This window comes from Adelges cooleyi, unplaced genomic scaffold (assembly GCF_023614345.1).
Source record: "Adelges cooleyi isolate 19-005CV unplaced genomic scaffold, UGA_ACOO_1.1 ACOO_flye_CR_arks_rails_tigmint_CR_PRNA_2, whole genome shotgun sequence".
NCBI classification, from domain to species: domain Eukaryota; kingdom Metazoa; phylum Arthropoda; class Insecta; order Hemiptera; family Adelgidae; genus Adelges; species Adelges cooleyi.
The window spans coordinates 2,123,966-2,142,320 of NW_026095860.1; the positions used below are offsets into that span (position 1 = coordinate 2,123,966).

The following is an 18,355-nucleotide window of genomic DNA, read 5'->3' on the forward strand; positions in this document are numbered from 1 at the left end:
GCGTCGGCCGCAGATACCTACAGCTCGTAGCGTGTCGCGCAACAGACAGATAATAAACACAACAACAACAACGACGACGACGTCGACGATAATAATATAATATTAATGTTTTCAAATTCTAACCATACAAAATATAATTTCGTTTCGAAAATTAATAGTCTACGAAGACGGTCGCCGAGTAAGCACAAGTACTTTGTATTATCAGCCCGTGACAACGACTGGCCAGCCGCCGTGCACACCATGACCGTGGCCGCCACAGGTTGTTGAAGTCTCCACGCGCAAAGGGCCGAAACATGATCACTCGACCGTCGTCCCATGGCCCAGTATGAATTCCTGCCGCTGTGCGATGTCCTGTTCAACATCATATCGTTGGCCGCTTACTTCTGCGACATCGTGTTCGACGTGGTCATGGGCTACGCGCTGTATTCGTACGGACGGTACGTGCCGTTCTGCGTTACGATGCTGTTTGTAGGTGTATCGGCCACGGTCGAACAGACCATGTCGCTGCGTTGGTACTTGGCCTCGCGCTCTGTCAACGACAAGACGTCGGCGGCCGACAAACTGGTGCGATACGCGGTCCAAGGATTGCATTTCGTTCAGCTCGGCGTCCTTTGGAGGTAATACTTACGGTCGTCGAGAAATAACGTACAACGCGACGCTAACAATTGTCTCGTATTGTTGTTTGCCGTTTACAGGTACTTCAAGTTGTTCCTGCCCGTCGACCTGAGGTACGTCAAGTTCGAGGTACGCGACTTGTGCATGTTACGGTTGTTGCACGCCTTCTGCGAGTCCATGCCTCTGCTATTGTTGCAGTCGTACCTCCTGTGGACGGACGAAGGTGTCCTAAAACATCTGCGCGACCTCAATAAAGTGGCCATCGCCCTGTCGACCGTCAGTGTATGTTGGGCGCTGGCGTCTTTCGGTAAGAACGTTCGGATGCAAAACGTCCACAGACTCGTCTTGACGTGGCTGGGAGTTATATTTCAGGTAAGACATCCAAACCAAAAATTCTACAACAGTTGTAGACGCCTTACATAATTATTGTTGTTATCGTTTAGTTCCTATGGCGGATCGGTACGGTCGGAGCAAGAGTTATATCGTTGACCGCCTACGCCGCCATGTACAAATATTGGATACTATTGGTGTTGAGTCTTCATTGGTTGTCCATGCTGTTGTGGCTACATTCGCCGAAAAATGTATTTCACGGAGAACGGATGTCGTCCAAGCGCAAAGCTTTTCTGTATTCTCTGCTGGCTTTCGTGTACACGTTTGCGTACGTCAATTTGATCGAAGACAATCATAGGGAGAAAATGGTAAGTAAAACTGACCAAAATTAAAGTGGCCAAGTAATTTTTCCGATTATTAACTCATCTCTCTCTTTTATTTATCGTTTAATATTTCATTAAGTTCAAATCGATAAATTAATTGTGTATTTATTTTTTGTTTTAACGTTTAAAGTAATAAAAATATTACAAAAACTTTCAATCGCATCAGTTAAACTGTTATGTAAACTTTTTTTTGTATAAATATTGAAAAGTTGTTCACATATTTAACGTGTCTGTTTAAATTATATTCTTATTAATTAAGAAGAATTGTTTTTAAACTAAAGTAGTGTGATTTTTGTTTTATTTTTTGGCTTTTCGATAGAGCAAGTGCTCAAAATACAAACTATTTTAAAAATTAAATTAATTTTTTATTAAAATACACAAATTTGCCAATAAATGATAACAGCCTGTTTGTTTATTAATGAATTTTTTTGTACATTTGTTTCCAAGCTGATGTTTTACGTGGTGATGGCATTGGAAAACGCTCTTTTAATGTTCGTCTGGAGTATCGGCAGCGGTGATATCATCATGCCGTTTATCGTTCTCGGATTGTTCAGCGGCGGTCTAGTGTTCATGGCGCTGTACTATCAGTTTTTCCACGTAAGACGGCTTAAATACGAATCCGGCGGTCGACTGAGCAACGCTACCAACAGTAACAATTCCACCGTCAAACTGGCGTTGGAGGCAAAGTACAAAGATCAACTCAACGTGCCGAACGGCGGCAAAGTATGTAAAAAATTAAAAGGGGTTTTTTCTTTGGGCTAATAAAATTTGTCGCTTTCTCATTCAGGTGGACCTCATAAGGAGACACAGTTTCAGTAGCGTGTACGAAAACATACCGCCCGGCGGTTACCGCAATCGAGCCGCCGCCGTCGACGAATTGCCGCCGACCATACAGCGCAACCAAAGGTATTACAGCGCGTTGCCGGCCAGCGTGCACAACGGCATACCCGGCGTGTTCAACTGCCGTTTCACCAATCCGTACGTGGCGGCCATGCAGAAGAGGAAAAAGAAAAAGCCCACCACGTTCGTGCCGCCGCCGTCGTCGGGCCAGGGCGGCCGCGACAGCGTGGCGTTCTGGTGCAAGCCGCCGCCGCACTCCGATCACAGCCGGCAAAACTCCAGCGACAACGGCAGCGTCCAAGAGTCGCCGCACGCCGTAGACATCCGCCAAAAGTTACAGGAGAAGCGATCCAATCAGTTGGCCGAACTGAAAGCCATCGAAGAGGAGATCAGACAGGGCAAACTGAAACGGACACCGGACAACGACGAAGTGCTGTTGTCTCCGCAAGGGTTTCTACGACAACAAAATTGGAGCAATCCGCCGTACGAGTAAAAATTGTTTTCATGTTTAAATTAGTAAAATTGTTGGTTTTAACTCTAATAATCGTGTTTTCATTTTAGCGCTCGAGAAAATAGCTCGCCGCCAACGGCACGCGACCAAATGCTGACGCTCGTGTACAAGTCGTACAAATCGCCGTCGGACCTCGACTCGCAGATATCGTTGCCGCGGTCTTACACGCTGCCCAGGGAGTTCAAGTTTTACCGCAAGGTCAAGCCCAGGAAGACCGTTCGGTCCGATCACTTTGTCGTCGCGTCCACCAACTCCAGCGACGGCGACGTGGACTCTGGCGACGAAGAGTCCGACTGCTCGCAACCGCAACTGTCTCCGCGGCCGTTGCGGCTGCCCGAACGCAACGCTCTGGGTGCCCGACACGAAACCAAACTATGAGTTTTATAATATGTTTTTAAAATTTTTTTTGTACAGAAAAAACTTAGGTAAATTTTGTTTTTTATTATTTTTCTTCCAATACACAGTATTATAAATAATATATAATATATATTATATTATGTATATTTTTCATAAAGTGTGTAAATATTGTTTTTTATACAAATGATTTTTATGTATGAAATTTTTTACTCATAAAAAAATATATGAAAATAATTTAACTTATAATTATTATTATATTATTAAAAATATCTAACGCGTAAATAATTGATTAGTTCAAATTTTAAATAATACAAATAAAAACGATATAATATAAATATATATATACGATTAAAGATCAAACAGAGAAAAAAATTCAATTCACAAGTACGTTCCGTGTTACATACTTTGATTGATCGAGCCTAAATTATACAAAAAAAAATATGTTTTAAAAAAAATAAAAAATTTGTAATACGTCAAAGAGAGAGAGATTATAATGTTAACCTTACAGTCTATGTACTATTATTTATTATTTAATCGCACATTGCTCTTTCTTCGGATTCTTCTTCTTCTATGTATTCCTCGTCCACGGACGCTTCCTGAAATATATTTCAAGTATAATTAAAGTTTTTTGATTTTTTTTCATATTTCATTAGTTTTAATTGATTATGTTTGTTTGTTAATAGTTCGAGTATGGAATTTTTTACGTTTTGAATAATGATTATTTCCAATCTATAATTTCCTTGCAATATATGATGATAGTATAGTTTTAATTTTATGTTGTGGCCAAATGTTTTTTTATAGTAGTTTTCTAATATTCGACCCCGATAGGTTTATTGGCAACATTCACCTGGTCAGCTGTTATTCTGGATAAATTTAACCATTAATTTAATTATTGTGCTCGTTGTGAAATTGTTTTCATTTATTTGGATGAATATTTGGTTACTTGTTTTAAAAAAATATCAATATATTATGGATTTGTACCTTTCAATAATATACCATTATCAATTTATCTATTATAGAAAATATGGCTGTGAACAAGTAAGTAATAACTTTTCATACAACAATCAAATAATTCAGGTATTTCATGCACTGAATATAATTATTATCTTGTAATATTTGTCCAAATATCTAAAAACTCGAGAGACTTGCCTCGACATCCCCAAAAGACATATCTCTTATCCCTTATCTCTCTTAACTCTTATCACTCTTATCTTATCACATAAATCAGCTGTTATTTTTCGTTATGATAACAGAACTCGATTTTTCCGGGTGTGCGCCAAAGCAAAGACTCGGTAATGTGTTAAAAATCTCACCTGATATTGTTGGTATTCGGATATCAAATCGTTCATGTTGGATTCGGCCTCGGTGAACTCCATCTCGTCCATTCCCTCGCCGGTGTACCAATGCAAGAAAGCCTTTCGCCTGAACATGGCCGAGAACTGTTCGGAAATGCGTTTGAACAGCTCTTGTATGGCGGTCGTGTTGCCGATGAACGTGGAACTCATCTTGAGACCGCACGGTGGGATGTCGCACACGGCCGTCTTAACGTTGTTCGGTATCCAGTCGACGAAATAGCTGGAGTTCTTGTTCTGCACGTTCAACATTTGTTCGTCCACTTCTTTCATGGACATGCGACCCCTGTGTGTTTGTTTAAAAATCAAAAAAATATATTATGTATACACATAGTGTCTCAGAGACAAGAATGGTGGGGTTTCAGACGGATGTAGGTTGTAAAGTATTGGACCTACAGCGCTGTGGTAGGTAGGGCTTCGATGAAAGAGGGAGTTGTCAAGTTTCGAACGACTGCCGCTAGATGTTTCACAGTCGTTACAGAATTACAAAAGAGTCGGTATATCCTTACAGAATTGAAATATGGGGCCATCCTAAGTACCTATAGTCGGATGCTTAGTTCTGAAACAATAATTGCTCAAAAAGAATTTTTGTTTTCTACCAGTGGTCACTCTGGAGATGAGGAGGGTTTTTGTTCACATTTCCAGCAATTCCATTGGTTTTCCAGGAAATGCATCATCTGGTTTTACCATCTAACCTGCGCTATAACCAAACAGCCCTATAAATTATAATACCGGAAAGTTAGGTGTTTTTTTTAGGTGCTCACTTATTTTGCCCCCAACATCAGTGCAGCCATATTGCATCGCGATACAATATACCGTATGCCTATTACGTATGGTAATAATTTATATTTAATAAGCATATATTACAATACCAATTGTTATAAATCGTTTGATCGACGCAGTGTAGGCATCGTTTTTAGAATAACGATATTTTGATTCCTCGATTTGGGGCAACACTGTTGTTGAGACTTGGGGGGGGGGGGTGAAATTCTGGATGAATACCACAGATATAGTATATAAATAAATTAAAAATTGAATTAAAAATAAATTGCTAACTAGTGATAAAAGCTTATCTCTTGTCTCTTATCATTCATTTCCACAGATGTATAATAAACTAGATTGCTAACTAGTGATAAGAACGGAATACGACGTCGGCCATTATTGTGGCATTTATGCGTGTGTATAAAATAATATATACATATATCTGCGATTCTGCGCTATCAGCTTAACTTGTAGTTATAATTGTTATTATCAGTGATAACCGTTATAAACATGTAATAAGGTAAACTTCCATTATCTTTATTGGCGGCATGTACAATTAGCAATCTAGGTTATTATTGTATATATCTGTGGTGAATACATTTTAACAATGACTTTCCGGTATTACCATTTATAGTATTTGTCACTCTACACTGGCCTTATTACTCGATCTCTTTCCATCTCAGCCCTGACCTATGAAGTGTTCTACGATTAAGATTTATTAGATTCCTCCAGACTCCTTAAGATTCCTATTTCTAAGATTCCGAGTTGCAAGATAAAGATTGTCCGTACCTGAAAATAGCCGCGACGGTCAGATACCGGCCGTGTCTGGGATCGCACGCCACCATCATGTTCTTGGCGTCGAACATCTGCTGCGTGAGCTCCGGCACGCTCATGGCCCTGTAAGACTGGCTGCCGCGCGCCGTGAGCGGTGCGAAGCCGGGCATGAAGAAGTGCAGCCTGGGGAAGGGCACCATGTTGACGGCCAGCTTGCGGAGATCGGCGTTCAGCTGACCGGGGAACCGGAGACAAGTGGTCACGCCGGACATGGTCAGCGACACCAGGTGGTTGAGGTCGCCGTACGTGGGGTTGGTCAGCTTGAGCGTGCGGAAGCAGATGTCGTACAGCGCCTCGTTGTCGATCAGGTACGACTCGTCCGTGTTCTCCACCAGCTGATGGACGGACAGCGTGGCGTTGTACGGTTCCACCACCGTGTCGGACACCTTTGGCGACGGCATCACCGAGTAGGTGTTCATGATGCGGTCCGGATATTCCTCGCGGATCTTCGATATCAGCAACGTGCCCAAGCCGGATCCGGTGCCGCCGCCCAACGAATGAGCCAATTGGAATCCCTGAAAGCACACGACCCTCGTTGTAAATCACACCGGAACAAAATACACCGGAAGTCACTGGCTGTGACAGTTTCCCAAGTGGGTCGTTTGTGTCCACGGCAAATCGCACGAGTCACATTATGCCATTGTTTTTGGCACGTCTCTATTCGGATCAACGGAATGTGTCGATCAGAACAACAAACATAAGAAAATCATGCAAATCCTCACACCTCTGGCAACAGCAATAAACTCCTGTCGTTTGAATTTACCGCCAGGGTTGAAGATGGGTTGAGAAATGCTTGTTCAAGGAGTCCCCAACCTTGCAGCATATTCCCTCATTAACCAACCACAACGATGACTCTGTCTGAGAAGTGATTTATTAGCGAAAACGTGGCGATAAGGTGAATTTGTCAATGCGTTTTTCACTCGTCTCACTCCTCTGTCATTCACGAATTCGGTTTTCCCACTCCCAAGACAACTAAGATAACCACAGTTCCCATTGACACTCGCTCCCCTGGAATGTCAGATTAGGTTATAGGTCGGGCTTATCAAACGACACTTAAACACCAAACTAAATTTAGATTTTTCACCATTCATGAACGTGAAATAATAAGCTCTATTCTGGATATGCTACGACCATACGCTACAGTTAGGTAGGTTAGGTTAGGTAACTAGTAAGTGAGCTTTTAAGCATGATAACACTTACTTGTAAACAGTCGCAATTTTCACTCTCCTTTCGCACCACATCCAACACGGCGTCCACGAGTTCAGCCCCCTCGGTGTAATGTCCTTTGGCCCAGTTGTTTCCGGCACCAGATTGTCCGAACACAAAGTTATCCGGACGGAACAGCACGCCATAAGGTCCGGACCGGATAGACTCCATCGTGCCGGGCTCCAGGTCGAGCAGAACGGCTCGGGGCACATACTTGCCCCCTTCCGAACGGTTAGAAGCTAAGAAAATCATAATAATAATATAACGATAGTTTCTTTTAATTGGCGACATTAATCTTCATATTTGTAATTGGTATTTTCAAAAATCTCAAACTGCGCCCAATAGTCCAGTGTTAAGTTTTATTTCTGACCAATAGTAGATTTAAAAGCCCATTTTTCTATCGTCTAGTTTTTGAGTTCAGTTTTAGAGCACCGTTAAGGTTTCTGCAATGCCACGTTTTTATTTTTTTTTAAACAAGTTTAAGTAGGTTATTACATACATTAATGGACCGTTTATTTTTATTTTTTTGGTGTCCTGGGAGAGGTTAGGTTTAATCTAATTCCACTCCGCGGAAAAACGTTGAATCGTGGATATGTTATCTCTTATCACTCATCGCTTATCTCTTAACTCTTATCACTAGTATATAATCTCTTATCACTTATCTCTTAATATTATAAAAAAACTTATTTTTTTACACACAAAAAAAGAATCAATTAAATTCGATCAATTAGTTTTTGAGTAAATGTTCCTCGACGGAAAACGGTCTTAAAGGCCCCTTAAGTTACAACAGACAACTAAATATTACTTTCCTATTCTTAAACCCGGTCGGGTTGGATAGATGTTTGTTGGTTTGATTCTTAGAAACGGTTTTTTTTATTTTCTTTAACGTCTCGTTTGCGGTAGACACTTATGTGTTCTATACACAAGTGTGACGGGGGTCAAAATAATAACAAAATATTTGTTATATGTCTGGTGTTTTTTTTGTTGTTGTTTTAAAAATTCGAACAATAGGTGTACCCTAATTAACAGTGTTTGTTGGTTAAACAACAGCGAGCAATTATACTACTATTATTATTAGTATTGCTACAATTTTGTATTTTTCGCAACGTACGCAAAAATAAAACGCTAGCTAATTATAATCGTTCGGTAAACGGTACTAACAGTATTTTATGTTATTATAATATTGTATTTCATATTGTAACTTCGATAAAAAAAAATGAAAAGTAGGCTTACAACTTTTCGATTAGATTGTATTACAATATAACCAACTGCGGTGACCTTGAGTGTATAAATAAATGGATAAACGGTATAGAGAAAGGCCTACTTGTGTAGTTTTTTTTTTTTTTATTTAATAAAAACTACATCTTGGGAAATCGATCGTTCTCAATGTAGAAAATTATTTAAATAAAAAAATGATTTACTCTTTTTTTTTTGTAACGCTGATGATGGATCCAGGGTCGAAAAATGTCCTTAAGTTACACGTTTAACCGGGTGAAATCGGATAAACGAAAAAAATTTATTAGACAGCATATAATTTTTTTTTTTATTCACGGTTGAATAAATTGGCAATGATTTTCCACCATCTTCGATGCGGTGCTGAGAAGGTATTGTTTTCACAATTTACTATTAATTAAGATAGATATTTATCTTGGCTTTCATACGACCGGATTTTATCAAGATATTGAAGAGTTTCAGATCTTGGCAAGCGTTTTGAGAACATAACTGTTATTAGGTACAATAATTATTGTTTTATAGATTTTTTCTACATTTTCTACCATTACATTGGATTGGCATCGAAGCGTTTCGAACAAGTGAATTTTATCTTGACAATCTTACATTGGATTGGCCAACAACACACTTGTACAGAAAAATAATTAATCGTACGGTTACCTAAAAGATACCGGAAGTGAACTATCGAATATAAAATTATGATAATGTTGAATCTCACTTCCGGTCGGATCGTTGCGGCGAATATTAATTTGCAGTATTCCGTTATTAAATGTGCAATTAGTATTATGTGCGATTATCGTTGTATCTTCCTATCCGAATTTTTATGACCTCGGCCGAGGCGAATAACTAATATTGAGAGACTATCCCGCATGCGGGCGAACCCAATGGTCATCATCATAATAACAATTATATCATACAAACCCAAAGGTCGTAATAATATACTTGTACAAAACTTGGATACTACTTAATTCGAAACTCCGTACGTCTGGGGATAATAATAATATAATAACGGCAAAAGGAGAGGCCCGGTCGGTAACGGTTCGCCTTTATGTTGTTTGTTTTGGGCTTAGTAAATAATTATTGTAATAACACATAATATTCTATAGGTACACACAATGGGCAACGTGGAAATGACGAATCGGCCAAGCCCTAGCCCGTATCGTCTCGAAATTGGATTATACAACAATATCTTAGTCAATAATAATAATAATGTTATATTATTGTCTTACCGGACCCTTCGTTGTAGTAGACGTTAATGCGCTCCAGCTGAAGGTCGGACGTGCCCTTGTAGAATCCGGTGTAGTCGATGCCGTGTTCTTCGGATATCACTTGCCAAAACTGAAAAAAAAACCAAAGCGAATGTTTAGAAGAAAATAATATAGTATTGTTGTATTATTTGAGATTTTGTTTAGTTTAAAAAAAAACGAATTATTTTCTCCGCTTAACGGAAAAACATTGTACCATGGATATCTCTTATCACTTGTATCTTATCATTGGTAACTAGTGATAAGAATTAAAGTCAACGTCCGCCATTTTTGTGCGATTTATGGGTGTATAAAATAATATATATATATATATTTGTGATTCTGTGTTTCAACATAACTTAAATAATTGTTGTAAACATATTTTCATGTGATGAGGTCCTAATTCTCACAAAGATGGCGGAAAATGGTAACTTCAATTATCTCCATCGGCGGCATGTACACTTGGTATCTAGTTTATTGCATATATCTGTGGTAATCTCTTATCTTTTATTTCTTTTCACTTATCACTCTTATCTTTTATCACGTGAAAGTGGAATTGCAACGCAAAAATGGAGGCATTTCTTGTAACCAGCCCAACAACATAATATCCATGTAAAAACATTATTTTTTCCGCTTGACTTAAACCACACGACCGAATTTCATTAGAGAAAATAAATTTAAAAAGTAAGTATATTAAAAGTCAAAAGAAAATAATCCACATGTACATTTTCTTAATTTTTATTTTTAGCAAATTAGATAGGTGTTTTTAAAATATGTCGATTTTAAAAAGACCAATTGGCAATTTTCAAACAGCCGGGACCGTGTAAATCAAACAACGCGTTCAAGGAAATCCTGACAGTTGTAGGTTACAAGATCCGTGTAAGCATAGCGATGAGCGTTCACCGTGCAACATTATAATAGGTACCTTCTCTATTACTGTTTTTCTAATCGCAATGCTGTCAGTAAGCAGTACAACAACTCATCAGTGTACCTAAATATAATATTAGGTATAACCGTTAATGAGTGAAAATAAGTGGAAAACGATTCAAGTCCCCGCCGTGTAAACCGGTTATGGCAGAGGAGGAGAAACAAAAAAATAATAATAATAATTTAAATCAGCAACGTGCACGGGGGGCACACCCTGGACACAAACGATCAAATTATTATAATATATATTATTATTTATGTCGACTAAACTGCGCTTAAACGGCATTGCAAACATTCCGGTAAGTCACTACCGTGAATGTCCTCTAATAGAATTCGTGTGATGAATGTATTTTATTGTTTTGTGTGTGCCAGGTGCCTTTGACGTAGTGTAATGGACGGACGACCATAAAATAATAATAATAATAATAATAAGGGGATATTGCAAATTGCCTCGCACATAACATAGCCAGCCAAGTAATAGTAGTAAGTTTAGGCTAAAAGTGCAGTATATAATAATATAGGTAAAACCGCAAGTTCTACATCGGTGCAAATGGATACCTTCGGCGATAATGATGATTGTAGTTGGGTAAAGTGTTGCACCGCTACTCTGGCTGTATATACTTAAAAGAGTAGGTAATTCCAACTCGGTTAAATGGCCATAACCACGGTAGTTTATTCCGTTATGATAATTACACCTAATGTACCAACCGAGAGCACAGTAAATGTATACCGATATTGTAGTCGTGCCCACCTCTATTCGATTTTTGTACCTAGTTTAAAGTTTCGCCTAACGATTGCATTAACTAACTCATTTCGCCAATTGTGCAATAACACCCGAGTTGCAACAAATTTCACTGCAAAATGTATAATTCCAAAAAAAAAAAAAAGGATAACAAAGTCGAGTTTAGATTAAATTTGGTTCAGAGGTCCAAATGTCTTTGGTGACATGTCACCAGTGGAAAATATAATATACAAAGGATCTTGGCAAAACTTGGCGAGTTTAGAAACTTTAGGACAATAGAAGGACGTTAACGACGTGACTGAAATCTGGTCCAAAAACTTTAAATCACTCTGACTAAGTTGAGAAAATGTATTATTTGTAGGTTATGTTTTCTGTTGCTCAAAAAAAAAATAAGAGTTTTCAATATTAAAATATATATTATTGGACTGCAAAATATGGCATTTCTCTAGTAGGACACTCATAAAACCGAACGTTTTTATTTTGATATTTTTATTAATTAATCCAAACGAGTAGGTGATAGTAGTGAGTTTTCGAAAAAAAAGAAAATATCATATCTTTTCCTATCTGCGCTACTTTTACCGCTAGTTAAGTGCAGTTTTATTAGGTTTATTTATAACGCCACATTAAACTTTAGAGAAACAACACGTTTAATTATAGAAATTATAGTTTATTAGAAAAACGATCTTGCCCATAGGGATTACGACGCAAATAATTAAGCAATTAAACAGTAAGATACGCCATTGCAAAATAAAAAAAACGGTACATTCATGTACTAAAAATAATAACATACAATACACAATGGTGACTACAAGTATAGAAACCCGAATAACAACCGTATTGCAATTATAAAAAAACACAAAGGCACTAATTTTACCAGGAAAATATAAATATTTTGAAATTTATTAGTTTTCCTATACTTGCAAGTACATATTTTACGAACCCTCGCCCCTAACCCTTATAAGCAAAAGAAGTGTGCGCTTCGTTTTTTCCCCGTAATCACTGATAAGGCCGCACTGATAACAATCACCTTATCAATTGCTGATAAGGGAGGATAACCGTTTACCCTCGAGGATAATCCTTTACTAAACTTAGTGCTACTGGAACATAATAATATGTGTTTGATTCCATAAATATGTAGACAACAAATATTTAGAAAAACAATTTTAGCGTTTGAATTGTTGGTTTGCATCAATATTATGTTCGTTTGCTATGACTTTGCAAAGAATAGGATGTCTTACATCCGATGGATCACCCTGTATATAAATTAAAACGTTTTTTTAGTCGCTCTGTAGTTATAGTTTGTACGGTTTATAATTATGTGTGTCTAACGTTTTATGGAATGTGCACAACAAACATATTACTGGCATTAGATACCTCTAGGTCGCGAATTCGGCAGCCTGTGGTTATTATGTGGTATATAGGTACGGTTCGTTTTTCTGTTTCCTGACTAGGTGCGGCTACTTTACACGAAATTTTTCGGGATAAAAAATACGATTTTTTTTATACTTGGTTGTGGTTCATAATGTATTATGATTCATAAAAAAACATGAACCTCTTTCCCCTAAACGGCCCATTGTTTGTGTTCAATATCAGAACCGATTGCTTTTTTCTATTGTTTCTGATATTTATAACTTGATTTTTTACCCTTCAGCGTCAGTTGTAACAGAAATGCAACGCGTTTTTTACATCATTTTATTTTGTTAAAAAAGAACTATTCAATTTAGGTGGTGCTCTATAGTTTTACTTAAAAGAAAACAAGCATGATGGTTAACTGTTCTCTGGTCAAACACGTTATAACATAATATAGGTAAACAAACACTAGAGTAAACGTTATTAGAATAATTTTTAAAAAGATAATTTTTGAAATAATTGTTAAAAAACACATTATTTAAATACCTAGTTTGTGCTTTTTTCGAGTAATTATATTTTTGAAAACATTATTTCGTATAAATGCTCGAAAAATGTAAGCAAACTTTAATAAGCTCAGATCAGTGGTACCAAAAAAAATTTTTTTTAAAAACAATCTATCTATATTACATTGTGGTCGAAGAAATCTAACCAAGCATGTTAATAATAAATATGTAATGTTATCGCCTTCGATCATCGTTTGTCGACTACTCGTTATCAGTATTTCTTATCAGTTTACGTTTATATTGTAAGTATTGTGTACAATATTTTCGACCCTGCTGCGTTTAAACAAATTAAAAATCGTCATTCGGTTAACTATTTTAATATACTGGTGAGTACAAAACTTAAAAATAAAATATATATTATATAAACCAGCATACCGTAGAAAAACAATTTTGTATTCGAATAAATTGTAGAAAATGTACTGGAATAATAATAATTACCTATTCGAATAAGAATTTGGACAATCACAATACCAGCTGTGGTGTAACTCGACGGAAGAAAATGAAATAAATTAGAAAACGCGCGTTCTCTTTTTAACTAGTTTTTTAACGTCGTAAACAGAATATCATAATTAGTCTAGAAATTAACATATTAAAATAAACCCGGTTCGCTATAATGTCGTCGAGATATGGGTTTTAATGTCGCCGTATTCTGTACCTGTATACTTAATTATCGATTTAAATATACCATTCAGGTCGCAACCGAATGCGGAATGCTTTTACCGTGGTAATTTGTTGACCGTTTAAAAAACCAGATAAGATGATAATAACAATAATATGATAACATGCGTTTTGAAAGCAGCCAAATAAAATTATGCGAAAGAGGAAAAATGCTTTATCGGCATTGCGTTTATTCCTAGTCCGTCGTAACGGTGAATTTTTTTTTTGTTAGTGTAATGTTATTTTTTTTCGCTTAATAAAATTCTCGAAATTTATCGGTTTATTTTCTTACAAAAAAAAAAAAAAGAACAATAATAAAAAAAACAGTCTGTTACGACCCGAGGGACGTGGATATATATATATATATGAAAACGAATTGCTGTACTACGTGCCAGTCGCGGTCAGTGTATACATTTTTATTTTTTATTTCAATACCTTCTCTTTTGGTTTGGTTAGAAGTTGAAAAAAAAAAAATAATAAAAAACTACTGAATTGCAAACCTATACATACAAATGTTCGACGAGACACCGCGACAAATAAATATCGTACTGACTGCGAACCGAGTATTTTTTTTTTCCAAGTTCCAAGTAACAAAACCAAAACTCATAAATTTATTTTTTTTAAAATTGCCCAACACAGGGCCATATTTCCCAGTAGGCAAAATGGACATGAGCCTATGGCTCCCAAATTTAAGTAGCCTCACTTCAATAACACACCCAATATCAGCTCAAATAGCCAATAATATAGGTTTTCAAACTAAAAAAAAAAATAGTATTTAGGTCCCATGCACTACTAATACACAGGTTTAAAGTATGCCAACACAATAATATTCGAAATGCAGGTAAAAGTTGCAGTTTTCCTCATTATAATATATGATAATACAATACAAACTGATATTATTACACGAGGCTAATGCTCTATATATGAGGTGTGGAATAACTATATAGAGTGTCCTATACAATATAGAGAGAGGTCGTTTCCGGAGTTGTTTTGTGCTTTGAAAAATTGGCGTTAAAATTTCAAATGTGATAAGTACTTTTATGGGTCAGCTGTGATGGTGAAAATTCCACATGACTTTTGTGGCGGCTGACCTTTTAAAAATCTGAATCAGTGAATGAAAATTTAACTTTATACGGTCTTGGAAGCAAAAGAAGAAGTGAGATGTTCATATATTACACAAAGACAAGTATAGACAGACTTCCTATACTTGGAGCTAATGTGTGTGTGTGCGTGTGGACCTTATAAAGAGGCTTTAGCTGGCCGACCTCGTTTGTGTGGCAGATAGGGAATAAGGATTAAGATTAAAGACGGAAATGTGCCATCAGCCTAAACGGAAACCGTACCACGAGATCCTGACCGTGTATTTTTCGAGAAAAACACGAATGGCCACAAATTCCAACGGCTTTCTCCGATTGAGTATATATTATTATTATTATTATTTTTGTTGTTGTTGTTGTTCTAGAGAGATTAGAACGTGCAATGGTCGCGTTTGGTCGACCGTGCAAGGTGGAAAACACCGGGCTAGGATCTTCTGTCCTTCTGCCGGAGAAACGAGCGACTCATCGGCGACGACAAGGCGAGACTGTGCCGTGCCAGTGTCAATGGCCGTGGGTAAAAATAGGGTTATACACACTTATATCACATGTACATTACTCGGGCCAGTACACCCGGTAAGTGCGGTTAGCCGGGGGTCGAGCAAGGATAATAATTATTTACTAGGTATGTCACGGTGTGCCCGTGGACCAACTTTAAACGACACTAAAAAAAAAAAAAAAGCACCATACAGGATATTGTGTTCTGTGGAAACGAATTTACACGAAAATCGGTAGGTGCAGCCGTTTTCGAGAAATGTGTTTTTATATACTCATCATTTTATATTACCACAGGAAAGAAACTATAAAATGTTTACACACTAGGCTCTTATGGGTAATGGGACGAGATAAAATCATGTCGGACATCTTGAAAACCACCGAGAAATGGACAGTGCTGGGGATAGGATATTTAATAAACCAACAGTGTAGCCATGAATCGCAAAAAAAATTTAAAAAAAGGAATTATCCGAGTTCTGGCATCACTGGCTAAATCACAATATGTCTGACCGTTTTTAGATAAACTCCAAGAATCCCTTCAGCTGTTTTACTTTGTGATACTACTATCTTGGATGGTTAGGTTTGGATTTTACAATTACACAAAATACACAATTTTGAATTTACCACAAAAAGTACCTGAACAAAAAACGCTGTTTAAACAATTCATTTGTACACGTTTCGGGCATTACAATATTCTTTTAGTGATAATTTACTTAAATAATGACCAGAGTGTGCTCTTGAAACTTTGTATTTAGCTCAGGTTGATGTCAACTCGAAATGGACAGCTACAACGGCTTGTTCCGTGTTGTCGAGTCGTTGATGAAAAACACTTTTGAACCAAATCTCTATCTACTGCGCTGACTATGTAGCATTGGTTGTTTAAAAGATGCAAGGTGCTTCGAGGACCTTCACAAACCCGACAACTTGACTGGAGTGTTTTTCTACAATTGTAAAACCAAACTACAAACTACTCCTCGTGGACTACTGCGACCCGTTTAAGTCAATCACAAATAATATTCATGCTGTATTTTTCCACGTCGCTTGTTTTTGTTACAGAACAGGAAAACGTCTTGGATTGAACCGTGGACACAATCTGAACTAAGTACAGAGTTTTGAGAGCATACTTTGATTGTTCAAGTAAATTACTCATTAGATAAAACCAGTGTGACCGTAGATTCAAGCATACATTTTCATAATAATTATTGATAAGTTAAGAAAAAAAGTGATCTAATCTATGATAATATAGTCAAATATTATTTGAATCGTATGATCGATAGTTAAATTTTAATCATTCAATTTGCGTTTCGATCATTCTATTTAATCAATTATATCAGACAGATTAGATAAAAAGAAATTATCTGATCTGTGATAATGCAATCGGTTATCATTTAAATCTTATTATTGATAAGGAGTCTGTACGATAATATTGTAAAATATCTGCACGATAATTTATACTAATTCATGCGGCTACACTGTTGTCGTCGCGACTCCCTTATCAGTCTATTTAAAAATTCCCATTGTTTGTAGTGTTTATTATGTAGTTGTTTTTAGTCTGTGCTTTAACTATAGAGGTATTTATTAAAAAATATATATATATTAAAAACCATCTTTTACACCCTTAAAAATCGCTTTTCTCGAAATCAGCTGTACCGGTTTATTACTTGTTTTGTTGTACACACAACATGTTATCTTGTCGGTTCAGGCACATGTTGTAACACTGCGCTGTGTGTCAATGGCCTTGGGTAAAAATAGGGTTACACCGTGTACATTACTCGGACACAAGTGCGGTTAGCTCGACCGAGGATAACAAAAATAATTATTACCGAGGTATGTATGTATGTATGTATTATTATTATTATTATATTTAGAATGGTAAAACTCCAGGATCGCACGTGCATCTTCCGAGACGGAGGATAACGATAATTGGCAGGCGAGTTGCACACAGTTGCGGTTGTTATATTATCATATTCGAAGAACCAAGTCCAACCAAGAGTACACGGGGTAAGACGGTCGACGGTTTCCGAAAATAAACATAATATTTGGCTGGTCGCTGGAGTGTGTACGGCTGCTATTAATACCGTTGCCGGAGCCGCACAGGACGTGAACTATGTTGGTCCTGAGAGGGAAAATAAAAAATGCAAACCCAAAGGGGGAAAAAAGACACGGAAGACGACGCTTTGAGTAGAGTTTATTTCGGTCCTATCGTCTGCGTTCCTGCAAAGAAGATGGCTGTGTGTACAATGTACACTTTGTACCTATTCTGGTCCACACGAGGGCCAAGACGTTTTCCGTCAGTCTGCACGACAGTAAGACGATAGTAAGTACACCCAAAATAATATATAAACAATGTGAACGTCTCGCACACGGTGGCCACTGGCCAAAACGACCGGTGTGTCTCTGGAAAAACAATTTGTCGTTTAGCTGTTTTATTTTTAAGTTCCAGCTATAAACATCTCATCTAGCAGTTATCGCATAGTATCATCGAAACGACTTGTCTCGCTCATTGGGCACACAATATAGTAGTAATATATTATGTTTTTCTGAAAAATATTTTCTTGTTGGTCGTGAGACGTTAACGGACGTAAGACGGATCGTGAGAACGGGGAAAGTATAATATCAGGATAATATAATATACCAACAGGAAATATGAACACACTACTTATGATAATAAAATACAGTGTTTATGAACGAGAAAAAAATTGTATAAAAAAAATCACCATCGAATTACTTAGAAAGTACACTGAAAATAAAAAAAAAATTGATGACGACCAAACTTTTGTAGTTGACTTAAATCAAACTCTAATCGAGTTAAAACAACTATAAAATTTGTTGACCAAACACATTTTCCTTGTCGATGCATCCG

The 18,355-nt window shown here is 37.2% G+C and overlaps 2 protein-coding genes across 3 annotated transcripts in view; one reads left to right on the plus strand and one right to left on the minus strand.

Annotated features, from left to right (window-relative positions):
- On the plus strand, window positions 1–3,505 carry LOC126833760 (uncharacterized). Of its 2 annotated transcripts, none has more exons than XM_050565278.1 (6): window positions 1–617; window positions 696–987; window positions 1,059–1,313; window positions 1,776–2,051; window positions 2,116–2,657; window positions 2,730–3,505. In XM_050565278.1, exons 1-6 carry the CDS (start codon window positions 316–318, stop codon window positions 3,055–3,057), a joined length of 1,995 nt encoding a protein of 664 aa, XP_050421235.1. In that variant the 5' UTR covers window positions 1–315; the 3' UTR covers window positions 3,058–3,505. The 2 variants fall into 2 exon arrangements, with proteins under 2 accessions (XP_050421235.1, XP_050421236.1); XM_050565279.1 differs by having other exon boundaries at window positions 2–617; window positions 2,116–2,651.
- Window positions 3,480–18,355, minus strand: part of LOC126833761 (tubulin beta chain-like) — a 27,190-nt gene continuing 12,314 nt past the window's right edge. Inside the window, exons 2-6 of the mRNA XM_050565280.1 lie at window positions 9,650–9,758; window positions 7,185–7,429; window positions 5,940–6,499; window positions 4,350–4,674; window positions 3,480–3,632 (exon numbers count right to left, since the gene is read on the minus strand). Coding sequence (XP_050421237.1) covers window positions 3,567–3,632; window positions 4,350–4,674; window positions 5,940–6,499; window positions 7,185–7,429; window positions 9,650–9,758 — 1,305 coding nt within the window. The 3' untranslated portion in view covers window positions 3,480–3,566. The remainder of the gene's footprint in view (window positions 3,633–4,349; window positions 4,675–5,939; window positions 6,500–7,184; window positions 7,430–9,649; window positions 9,759–18,355) is intronic.